Source organism: Equus quagga, chromosome 19 (assembly GCF_021613505.1).
Source record: "Equus quagga isolate Etosha38 chromosome 19, UCLA_HA_Equagga_1.0, whole genome shotgun sequence".
Taxonomy (NCBI): domain Eukaryota; kingdom Metazoa; phylum Chordata; class Mammalia; order Perissodactyla; family Equidae; genus Equus; species Equus quagga.
In genome coordinates, this window is record NC_060285.1 from 13,298,643 (window position 1) to 13,311,424 (window position 12,782).

Sequence of the window (12,782 nt, forward strand, 5' to 3'; positions counted from 1 at the left end):
AAGAGGTGCACCTACAACATGACTAACAAACAGTAATGTACAACTGAAATTTCACAAGATTGTAAACTATCATAAACTCAATAAAAATTAACTAAAACAAAAAAAACAAAAAACAAAAAACAAACAAACAAAAAACCCAAGGTATATGTCCCATAAATATTTGTTGGATAAATAAATGATTAAATTCAGAATATGACTACTTCAGGTTTTTTGGAAAATCACAATCAAATACTGATTCATAATAAGGTTTTTGCCATAAACTAAAACTCACTTTTCACTAGCAATTGCTAGCCACATGGGGGGATTATAAATAAGTCCCTACCCTTAAGGAGATTATAATTTTACTTTCCAAGGCACCCAGGTTCAACACCCTAAGGGACGTCTTCATACTCATTTATGTTTCTGGCTCCCCAGATCCAGCCCAGTTGCCAGATCTCGTCAGTTTTTCCTTCAGTCTCTCCTGAATCTGTCTCTTCAACTTTCTCTCTCTCAGGCATTACTGGCCTCGGACTACAATAACCTCCTGAGTGGTCTGTCACAACGCTCTCCTTAGTCTAATCCACCTGGGGATAGCTCTTATCATTTTTCCCTTAAATTATCATTTAGAGCACATCTAAACCCTGCTCATAACCCCAAAGTGCCTACTGCCAAATCCTTTATTTTGGCATTGAGAATTCTCTACAATTTGCTCCCAATCTACCTTTTCAAAACTGTTTTCATCCAGTCATTCATTCATTTGACATACAACATAAAATGCTTACCAAGGACACTGAGGAGTTGAAGGCAATATTAAGGTGACTAAAACAGTCCCTAAGGAGCTAAAACACCGAGAAGGAGCTTATACTCTTTACTAGGGGGAGAGAATATGTACAAAGAGAACTCCAACATAAGGAAGAAAATCAGTGCAGTCAGAGAGTGCGAGCAAGGTGTTGTGGGAGTTCAGAAGTGAGATCTGACTGGAGGGTCAGATGTCTCAGAAGAGGTGGCATTTGATCAGGTCTTGAAGGGAGGGCAGAGCTTCCGTCTGTGCGAAGGGAAAGCAGGTCGCTGCAAAGAATGAGCGGAGGAATGGAGGCGAGGATGTGCGGGAAACAAGTTTAGGTTCCTCACAGTGTGCGTAAAGCAGACTAAGAAGAGGCAGAGCTGAAAAGGGAGGTTTAGGGCTAAATCAGACAATTATGAAGCCTTGGCCAAGGGTTTGGACTTGTGACACTTATTCATTCAACAAGTATTACTGACCATCCACAGCAGGCCAGACTGTGGGATAGGTACCAGGGGTAGAGTGGAGAACGAGACAGACAGGATCCTGGGCCTCCAGAAGCGTACAGGCTAACACAGAGGCAGTGAGGACCCAGTGAAGATGCTGAACAGAGGACTGTCCTCATTGACGTGCAACTTCAGATCATTCTGGCATCAACCCGTAAGATTGATTGCATGGGGGAAGAAAGGGAGAGGAGGCCGTTTATTACAGTAAGCGCAGGAGGGATGCGGTCCAAGACAGCGGCAGCAACAATGGAGGGCACAAAGGGGTGGAAGCTATTGAGGAGGAGGACTATCAGCCTTAACACTTGAGTGGAAATAGTCAGAAGGGAGCAGGGAAGAGGCAAACGTGAGAGTGAACCATAAAAAAGCGAACCATGAGGTTGGAAGAAAATCAGAAGAGTGGTTGTCTCTGGAGATGGGGACTGGGAATGGCTGTGCGGGCTCTGTGGGATGATGGTAACGTCTCTATCTTGATAGACGTTTAGTCACACAGGGGTGAGCATTTATCAAATCTCATCAGACGGTAAGCTTAAAATTTGTGCATTTTATTATATGTAAATTTTACCTTAAAAAAGCCCTGAAAATGAATATTGAGCTTAAGTTAATGACATGCAAGCTGAAGAGTATAGGAGTGAAGTGTATAATATCCACAGCTTACTTTGAAATACATTAAAAAAGATAAGATGGATTGATGGATGGATAGATCTATGATAAAGCAAATAGCAAAATATTGACTGTAGAATCTCAGTGGGTGGCATATGGTGTTCACTGTACAATTCTTTGAACGCTTTTTGTTTGAAAAATTTCATAATAAAATGTAGAGAAAAACAATAAGCACACAGTCTTGAGCTTGGGTTGGTGGGACATGGGGAATACAGGAGACGCAGGAGGAGATGCAGGTCTGGGGTCTGGAGGATGAGCTCAGTGAGTGACACGTGGGTCTCAGGTGCCCAACGCATCAGGCAGAAATACTGATCAGGCAGTTGGAAATGCAGGACAGGATTTAGTTGTCTGGCTACGCTTCTTCCTAAACCTCTCTCTGCCTCCCTTCCTGCATCCCCTCCCACTGAAATCCTTTTTCTTTTTCAAGCTTTCTCTGACCACCCTGGCCTCCCACATTCAGCATGTAATATTAGTTTATGGCACTGTCATATATCACGAGAATGGAAATTCTTAGGATGAACAGAATCTTGCACAGAATATATGCTATTTCGCGAAGCAATTTTCAAATAAACAAACAAATAAAACCGGACCTAGTATTTGACTATACAGTTCTTTCTCCTCCCATTGATTCTTGACTCAGAAGGTAGTTTTATTTTTTCTTTCTGAGACACACATACTTTGTTAAAAGGTACTCTTTACACTGGGGAAAACAACTTGCACCTCAATTACTGACTGAAATGAAACTGCAATTTCCAAATTCTTAATATATTTGATTTTCTCTTTCTTAGTAGTTTTTCTTTCAGATTTTATCTGACATTTCATTTTGCAGAACTATAAACAAAGGAAGAAAACGGTTGTCCTTAGGTGGCAAAACTATGATTGATTTTTTCTTCCTACTATTTTGAATTTCTAAATTTCTAGAAAAATAATATATTACTGTGACAACGGGAAAAAATGTTTATTTTTTAAAGGAAACCTTTAATGATATCATCATCAACCTCTAAAGTACAACTGCTGGAAAATTTCTCGAGTTGTGAGAAGGAAAGCAAACCAAGGCAGCTGATTTCTCATTTCTATCTCAACAGTGAGCTCCCCGAGGTCAAGAGCTATGTCCTGCCCAGCTTTTCACCTCTTGGCATGTATTATAGCATTGGGCTCGGCAAACAGTAAGCTCTCAAATGGTGAAAGAATACACATTTGACATTAAAAAGAATACCAGAAAGCAGCCAACACCAGTTGGAGGAAAGCTATTAACTTCTTCCGTTAACTTGGTCATTATTCTCTATTCTCCCAATTTTAAAAATCTTTTTCAGCCAAAATGAATTCATAGAATACATTTTCCCAACTCTCAACTGCCCTGGGTAGACAGTGGGGCCGAGTGAATGAAGCTGGGGTTGGCTCCTTCTATGAAGTCTAAGTACCCGTCAGAAGGAGCCACGGTACTCCTACACCCAGGCTTGGCACAACGGAAGAACAACTCTATTAAGAGAACCCATGAATAATTAAGATCGCTCCTATTTGTAGACCAGACAGACTCAGCCACTGGTAGTAATACTTTCTACCACTCCAAAACTGCCCTCACCTTGCTCCACTCCCGGTGGTTGGCCTCAGCCGCTTCATTCCAAGCCCACTTACGACTACCAAGGGAAAACCTGCTTCACCCCTATCCCCGCCCCACTTATAAAGCGGTTTACCTTTTCTCCTCTCTCTCTCTCTCTGTCCTTCTCCTCCTTTTTCTTTTTTTTCTCACTGTGCCCATCTGCGTGGAGGCCAGGAAGTGGTGGAGGAGGGGCAGCTGCTCCAGCGTAGGGGATGCTGGGAGGAGGGCCAGGTGTCATTGTGAGCTCCCCCACTGCTGCAGCAGAAAGGCCCGAACTTCTCTTGGACTTGGAGTGCCGCCTCTCTTTATGCTTCTCCTTGTCCTTCTTCTTCTTGCTCTTCTTTGACTTCTTCTTCTTCTTGATTTCCCGGTAAGAATCATCGATCACTAACTCCCCAGCCTCCAGCTCCCCACCAGAGGATGAGTCTGACTCCACGAGAATAGGTTCAAGGCCTGCAAGGTCCAGGTTAGCACTGTGGGACTCTGGGAACTGGGAGGCGTCAGACCCACAGCCTTCAGGGCCAGGAGATGAGTGTGGGTCTGAGGACGACTTGTGCTTCTTCCGGGCTGTTTTCAGGAAGCTCTGGAGCTCGTGTCCTAGGAGTAAAGCACCTTGCTCGTCCCGAGCTGACTTCTTAGAGGATTTTTTCACAGCCGTTTGTTGAGAGGGGTACTGAAAAGGCTCCTCGTCAACGGAGCTGCTCCCCTTCTCCTTTGGTGAGAGAATGAGTTTCATCTTTAAACCGTCAGGCTCGCGGAGGGTCAGTGTCTCTGTGTTCACGTAGAGCGGTTTCATCTTTTTGGATTTGTGGGAACTACCATCCTCCAGAGACAGCTCCCCACTGCTTCCACTCACTTTCTTCCTGTGGTGTTCCTTTTTACTCTCTGAATGGCTTGAAGAACTGGAGGACTTTTCCCCTGTCTTTTTGGAGGGCTTGGAGCCTGTCGCCAGTGGGGAAGTGATAGCTTTCAACAGGTCCATAGCTGTATCAGCAGGTTGAGGGCTGGACTTTTTCTTTTTCTTCTGTGACGATTCCAAAGACGAAATATCTAGAAATAATCAAGAGAAGTAACGTCCTCATGACAAAGCAACGTCAATCAGTTTCCTCTCTCACCAAAATACCCAACTAACATGAGGAAAAGACTAACAGGAATGATTTGAGGGGAGGCCCTTCAACTGAGTCCTAACGCTCGGAGATGATGCTCATGAGCTTCTTGGCTTGGTAGATTTTGCCTCTGACCCTGGAGACAGTTCTTGCCACTAAGTTGTTTTTCTTCACTGAGTCTTCACAAGCAACCAAAGAGAGTATACCCAGAAGAATGGACTATAGCTGTGGGATTGCAAGTAGTTACAATTTAGATTACACTGCAGAGTATCATCTGTTTCTGTGTTCAGGACAAATCCATTCTAGTAAAGAGTTAGTCTCATCAGCTATGTGCAGAATATAGCTAAGAAAAACTGGTCTTGTGAGTGGATATGCATTGGACTGAGAAGTAACCCACAGGTGCAGGCCAGAGGGCCCAGGACGACACATGGCAAAAGGGATGCTAGATAACAATGGGCATAAGATAAGTGGATGATTGGGGGGAGAAGGAACCTGGTACCTGGTGTATCACAAATGAAGACTGTTCTTCTATGCTGAATCCTCCAAAATACCAGCCCTCCACCTCTCTCCTCCTTCACACTGGTTTACCGGCACTCAGAACAAGAACCACTGTCCTGTTAAATAGGCCACTGAGTCAGCAACATCTGGATCCCTTCCCCTACCCCGACTCCAAGAACCAGTGATGTGTTTATCCCACCTGCTGCCCTTTCCCATCCTTACCTCCATAGTAGTAATCATCAGAGGAGTGCTTCCTCTTCTTCTTGTGCGTGTCCGTCCCCAAGAAGTAAAATTCACTATCCTAGAATTAAAGAGAAAGAAGAATTGATCAAAGAGTAAGATGATGAGGCAAAAGCAGTTTGGAACCAATCTTGTTTTTTGATCATGTCTGACTCCAGAAAACAAAGTAAAACACAGAAAATAATGAAAACAGATGTGAATGATGTTCATTTTTCTACTGAGAAGTTTTTAAAAGAAACTTTTCTTTAAATATTAAGAAATATGATGTGAAATAGTTTAAAACTTTCCTAATCCAAACGTTTAGAATTTACCTTTAACTTCTTCTTGGAAGAATTCCTGACCTGAGCGGCAATTTCTTCCTCTTCCCTTAAAAAATCTTTGTAAGAACGTTTCTTTTCTCGTTGGCTGCGGCCAGCTGCTAGTCCTATGTCCTCAAAGCTGTGATCACCATCAAAGCAATCTGAGCAGCACAGGTCCATTTGGGAGAGGAAACGAGAAAGTCAAGTAAGTAACAACCAGATCACCACGCATGTAATGCAACAGTCCCTCCATTTCCAAATTAAAATAATGTTTCAGTAAGTCCACCGGAATACAGGGCTAGATCCAAGGGGACAAGAATATTTCTTGATGATTTGGCTGCAAATACAAGAATCAAACCTGAAGAACCAATGTTTCCACGCTACGCAAAGGCCCAATGTGCATCCTCAGCCATGGTTTCTTAGTTGTGATTTGGCAGGTGGACACAGACTTGCAGAGGTAAGGCTGAAAAGAATAAGGATTCACGTGTTGTGTTGCTCTGTGGGAGTCCAACATGTGACTCCTATCCCCAGACTCCTGCACACTGGAGCTGGCAAGGACCACGAGTGCTGCAGGGGATCACCCCAATAGACTACAAAGACTTATAGTTCACACTGTTGTGTTGGAACCCTGTCCTGGTTTTCGTTTCCACGGGCCCAGTCTGGGGATGACGTGGAGGCTTAACCGTGCTCTGGATCATCACTTGGGAGTCCAGGCTGTGACGGCCAGTCCTGGTCTCTATGTCCATGGGCTGCAAGGATTGAAGAGGACACCCCCTTTGGAATGCTTCTCAGATTAAGGGGTCATACCTTCTTTCTTCACGGAGTCATCATAAGCCATGGCGGTCCTGCAGGCCCTTTGAGAATGTGTCACTGTGTCCAGGCTCCTTCCCGTCTACAGGACCAGGTCTGAGAAACAAAGAAGGAAAACTCTCCTGTAATGCGAAATCATTGTGGAGAGGCAAGCTTCCCGGTGGAAGTGCGCAGGGATCCAAGGGCAGACTGGCAGGGCGGCAGGAATAAAGGAGTGTCTTGTCCCCTCCTCATCCTGTTTGTAAATACATTGGGGTTGAGACTGTAGGCACTGCACTAGGCTTAATTTGATTTGATTCATGAATTAAAGTTGTTGTTTGGGGAAGTATATAAATTAATACTTCCCATATAAAAAATACTTCAAAATGAATGTGAATTTCTGAAATGCTAACAGGACTGACAACATCGAGACAGAGTAAAAACCGACATAAAGTCAGAGGGATAGGTTCAGTCACGGTGACAAAATGCACAGATAAAGTAGGACGCAAAGGAAGAGAGATTACACCACACATTGGAGACCACAAAATCCTACCATCTGGATTGACGACAGGCTAAAATCTATTGTACTTTTATTTAAACAGGAATGATGACAACATTACAGGGACGGTAAAGATCTTTAGAGCATAATTTTTTTGTAGGCATTTTGTTGGGCTGTATGAATTTGATCAAAATCATAGCAGTGTAAAAGTAGGGACACTCACATTAGTTGGCCATATGACAGCTTTCAGCACTATCAAGCCTTTCTAAAGGCAAACAAGGAAGGATGATCACTTGTCCACTGGTGATGAAATTTTTGATTAAGATTTTCACTAATTTAAAGAATTGCTATAACCTAAATGTTCTAAATATTGTCTTGAATTTTTCTAAAATTATTTTTTTGGCATTCAAGTTTACATGTCCATTTTGATTTTGAAGATGACAAGCCATAAACTGTCCTCTAAGGTAAAGTTTTTCAAATATGTTAAGGACAGGCAATGTCACAATCCCTGCAGGAAATTTAAAAATTATACACTAAACATACTGAAAATGTTCTCATCCAGTTAGTGAAGTACTTAAAAGTTGGTCTGATTGGTCACTTATTTAAATTTTATTTTACCTTTATTACTATAATGGGATTTAGAAACGCTGAGGGACATTTCAATGAGACATTGCCAATCCCTTCAGGTAGTTATGGATAATACTGAAGTACATAACTTTGGTGAAAGAAAAAATGAATTTGATTAACAGGGAAACTTTCATAAGAGTTGCATTTAAAATCAACGAAAAAAGACTGAAGTGTGCAAGTCAGATAAAATACAACGCACAGATGTGCCCGAGTTGAAAACAGAAAAAGAAGTATTACCAAGAAGGATTTATACGTCAGATTAAGAAAAGAAACACAGACAAGCATTTGTCCTCTTTCTGAAGAAGGAGAATGAAGAATGGACTTGGTCAAGGTGAGAGAAGCTAGAGTAAAGAAACTGACTGAACTGGATTATTGTGAAGATACACTGGAGAACTGCCTGCTCTGAGGGCTTTTCATAGGATACGGAGCGGGTATAAGGTCAGGTCTCATGTAGAAATATGAGGAGGCAAGATACAGAATGCAGCCAGTTTTTCATGTTCCAGCATTAAGCATTAAACTTTCTCCAGTAGAAATTATTGTCCTCCCCTTTCCACCCAAAAGGGCGCTAACCCCAAAAGGGGTGAGGAGAGGGAGAAAGTCACAGCAAATCACATCCAGTCGTTTCAGAAAGGTACATCCTCTCATTGGCATTAAAATACTGAGTTTATTAGAAAAATATATAGATCTCATTAGTTTTCATAGGCTGATAATGCCAGGAAACACCACAACTTGAGACCTCGAGTTAACGCTTTTCCATGCCAAATGAATTTTGGCAAAGAATGTTTGAAAAATAATAGAGGAAAAATCTTAAATATTCAACATCATCAATATGGCCACCAACGTGTTGCCAACAACAAAATGCACTTCTATACAAAGCAAAGGCAGGTCCTGAGACTGATAACCAGGCCTTCCCTTTGATAACATCAAAACTAACGTAAAACAGAGTTGAACACCTAGCAGTCAGAGTAGGATTAAGTACCTCTGAAGACAGTACGGGAAAGAAAACAATGTCACTTGCTGGACTAGGAAAAAGCACTCATGGCTCATAACTGACTGCTGTGAAAAACAACCAGTGGATTTAACAAGTTGTGAAAGGGGACAGAAAATTAGGAGCTGATCCTCCAAGGCACAGACCAACACAGTAAACACGTGCTGGCGTCAGCATTATGTATTAGGATTAGGCCTGCTGCTATTTAAACTTTCATAAAAACGCTGAAGAGCATTTTATAAATTACAGGATTAAATAACCTATAGGAAAAAATGAGTGGGGCCTGAAGGCAAGTCCAACTCACTAGAGAATTGGGACAGCGAAGAGCTTAAATAACGAAAATTCAACACAACGGACTATGTCACTCACAGCTTGGGCGACTGACGGTCCCTGAATTTCCAGGTTCTTTAAAATCAGGATATTATTGCAGATCAGGGGTTAGTTTTGGTTGCTGACTCATAGAAGAAAGATGAAACCAGATAAAGAAGCCTTAAGCAATAGTGTGGAAGAAAGGCAGAGTTAGGGCAACATTTATATAAGATCAGATGACTCCCCTGGTAACTCTTCCAGGTGTTGAATATTATCCACAATAAATTCAGAGTTCAGAGTTGGGCAGCAGATTGCGAAGATTAACGAAAATGAAAAATATTAGCTTTGAATTTCACATTAGAAAACAGAGGCCATAATTACATTAAATGTTGGCCAATGTAAAACAGGTGTTAGAACCCAATCTCCTGATTCCATAATTTTGGAGTTTATAGAATTCAATGTTGTCAACTTCAAGAGGGAGGATGATTTTACAATTATGTTCCTCTCAGTATGCTAAGAAATGACAACATAAGTAAAAGCTTATTTAATATTTTTTATGGAAGAAAGCCATGATAAAAAAAATGTGTACGTATGAAATGTGCAAATTGTTAAATGGTTCTTTTGGGACTTTTCTTCAAGAGATGAAAAAGAAGAAGCAGAGCTGATCTTCCACTGGTCGATAAGCATATGTGTTATGTTCAGGCATAATTTTCAGGATTACCAAAGTAATTAGGGAAAACCCGAAAATCATCGGATACGGTACTTTGTTATTTTGAAAGTCCAAATTATCAGCACTGGAAAAAAGTTTCAGAAGGTGATTTTTTGAGGCCATCTGAGGCTCAGGAATCACTAACAAGCTTCTTGATCCCAGAATGTAAAGGAGTATTGAAAAAGTGGGACGGGCCAAAGTAAGGCCTGGACACCGGGCAGTGAGCGAAATCCTGAAATCCTGACATCCAGGGCTATCAGGACGAGAGCCTTGTTGCAGAGTCCCTGTTCTCTTCTTCCAGCACTCCTTTCGGGAACTCAGACTGCCAGTCCGCGCAGGAAAAGATGCTCATCCAGCTGTTGCGTTTCTGAATTGCTGTTGTCGTGACTTCTGGGAGAGGAGGAGGTGATGTCTTCTCCTATCTCGTCGAGCTTTCCTCCAATCTTAGAACGCAGCGACTCCGAATTCCGGCCACTCCCTTCTCCAAGAACCTACCTATGCAGCACTCACAGCCCCTGCCAGCTCTGCAAACTGCAGAGATCCCGACAGCCTGGGATGGGGATCGAATCCTCTCACGGCAACGCAACTAAGCGGAACCACGGACCACCGCACAGATCGGCTGACAACACACATTTCCCAAAAAAAAAAAAAAAATAAAAAGCAGCAATACAAATTTTGACAAGCCTCGTCCAATCAACAGGCTCTCCTTTGGATTCAGTTTTTTATTTATGCTGCTCTAAGGGAACAGAATCAGCCATCCGCTGAGCCCACCGGGAAGAAGGGAGATGCTTCTCCTCTTCTGCGTGATACGAAATAAAGTGGATCTACGAGTAATAGTGGTGGGGGAAATGGGCCCGTGGGGACGATCCCGCGAAGAAGGCAACCTTCAAACTGGGTGGCACGCCCCGAGTCCACAGGACACCAAGTTATGGGGACAGCGAGCCCCCAGGACCCCCGTTTCTGCGGTCCCCCTGGCAGACCAATGGGATGCTCCCGGCAGTCTGGCAGCAACAGCTAGTTCAATAAAGCTGCGCGACCGCGAAAGGAAGGCGGCTCCTCGCATCGGCCGCCCCGGCGCCCCCTCCGCCCGGCCGGGCCCTCGCCCCCTGACAGCCCGGGGACCCCGCCGCCCGGGCCCGCGCCGGCTCCCCGCGGCCGCGCCGCCTCCCCGCGCCCCCGAGGGCGGAGACGCGGCGCAGGGGGAGGGGCGCCCGGCCCGAGGCCCCCCGGGCGGCCGCACGCCCCCTCCCGGCCCCGCCGCTTTCCCGCCTTCCCCATTTGAACAGCTCCCGCCCTCCTTCCTGCTCCGGCCCGCTCCAGCCCCGGCCCGGCGCCGGCCTGAGGCCGCTACTCCAGTCCCCGGCTCGGCGCCCGGGCTAGGCCGCGGCGGGCCTGGGGCGCCCCAGGGGCGGTGTCGCGGGCCCCCGGCGGCGGGGGGCGGCGGGCCGGGGCCGCGGCCACCTCGGGGAGGGGTCCCCGCGCTGCCTCGCGGGGGCTCCGCTCGCCGCTACCTTCACTCGGCTCGCTCGGATCCCGCCTCAGCGCCGCCGACCGCCGCCATCTTGGAGGGGAGGAAAGCGCGAGCGGCCAGGCAGCCTCAGTCGAGCCCAGAGCGCAGACTCCGGCTCGCGGACGGGCATCTCGCTCGTGCACGAGCGCCGAGCGCATCGAATGGAACCGCGAGCTGGCCGAGGTCGGCAACGAGTAGTGATTGAGGGTTTGCTCCGTGCCGGGCTTGGGCTAGAAGCTTTACGAACACTGTATCGTTTAATCCTCGCTGCATCCCTGGGAGTAGGTTTTGTCACATTTTACAGATGAGAAACAGGCTCAGAGACGTTAAGTGACTTGCCCAACCATACACAGGTAGTTGGGGTGAGAGGCAGGGTGCTACTCCACGTCTTCTGATTCTTAACTCAGTGCTCTTTCCAACAGACTATGCTATTTCCTTCAAGATATTTTTATACGATAATTCTCTTTGCAAAACCTAGACCATGCAGATTAATAGCGGCGGTGCTTATTTGGAATTTAATATTTGCATTTGGGTGTTTGGTGTATTTCGGATGAGGTGGAAGAACATATCTTTATAACAAGGCACTGTGGAATAATTGGCCTGACGAATCATCTGCAGTTCTCCCAATAAATTACTGCCCTTAAAAGTTAGAAACAGTCTTCAGAGAAATGAAGAGGAGAGAGGCGGGTTTTTCTGATTTGCTCTCGAGAGCTAGGATCAATGGGTAGAAATTACAGCATGCAGATCTTGGTTCAATATGGAGACAAACTTACTTTTCTAGAGCAGTTCAATGGTCTTTGGCTACCTTGTAAGGCGGTGAGCTCCCTGTTACCAGAGGAATCCAAGCAGAAGCTAGTGTCCTAGTAACGGTAGAGCAGACAGGTTAGAGATATAGATTGGCTTCTAGAGTTATGAACCCCAGGAAACTATGCAAAATTGTGCACATGAATATTTTTGGGGGCTTTAGATCACATCAAAGATTAGTGGGCTTTCCATTCCAGAACTGAACAGGTGCTTAAAGCTGAGGTAGTCATCATGCTGTCTTTACAGATGTAGAAATGGAGACCCAGAGAAGCAAGATGGTTTGCCTCAGACCACACTGCCAATTAGCGATCAGATAAGGATTGGAAGCCAGATTATTGGGCCCTTGCTTCAGGGCTCTTTCTGCCATCTCATGCTCTTTCTCCTGCCCTGTGTAGAATATTGGATTCTGTTTAATCACTGCTGTTACAACTGTGAGACGCTGAGATGGTAAAACACCTGAGACGAAGTTGTTGAATTCATTCCCAAAATGTAAATGCAATTAATAAATAAAACTAGCATCGTTGCCTCCTTCTTCTCAACCCCCATCCTCCTTGCCAAAAAGATAGGCAATGAGTTTCACCAAAAGGTATGGGATTGCATTTCTGCGACACCTTGCCTGACATTAGGCTTCCCTGTGAGGTATTTAAGAGCCTTGAAAATGTATCTCTCTCTTATTCTTCAATATTGGTCAGGATATTTTCAGTTGTAAGTGTCAGAAAGCAAATTCGAAATAGTTAATTGGAAAAGGAGAATTTATTGGTTGACATTATTGAAATGTCCAGCACCTTCAGCTGCTGGATCCAGCAGGAGACTCAGGTCTCTTGAGATTTCTCTGTGATGCTTTCCTCTGAGTTGGCTGTATTCTCAGGCTCCAGGTA

At 44.7% G+C, this 12,782-nt stretch overlaps 1 protein-coding gene across 4 annotated transcripts in view; it reads right to left on the reverse strand.

Annotated features, from left to right (window-relative positions):
- The window catches only part of HMGXB4 (HMG-box containing 4), a 34,384-nt gene extending 23,209 nt beyond the window's left edge, over positions 1-11,175 (reverse strand). The window contains exons 1-7 of one of the 4 annotated variants that reach the window (XM_046646543.1): positions 11,102-11,140; positions 6,477-6,575; positions 6,028-6,132; positions 5,682-5,830; positions 5,353-5,431; positions 5,132-5,246; positions 3,621-4,576 (exon numbers count right to left, since the gene is read on the reverse strand). In XM_046646543.1, coding sequence (XP_046502499.1) covers positions 3,621-4,508 — 888 coding nt within the window. In that variant the 5' untranslated portion in view covers positions 4,509-4,576; positions 5,132-5,246; positions 5,353-5,431; ... (2 more) ...; positions 6,477-6,575; positions 11,102-11,140. Of the gene's footprint in view, positions 1-3,620; positions 4,577-5,131; positions 5,247-5,352; positions 5,432-5,681; positions 5,831-6,027; positions 6,133-6,476; positions 6,576-11,101 lie in introns of all 4 variants that reach the window. The other 3 variants (XM_046646541.1, XM_046646544.1, XM_046646545.1) reach the window with 3 other exon arrangements.
- Positions 11,176-12,782: the final 1,607 nt, after the last annotated feature.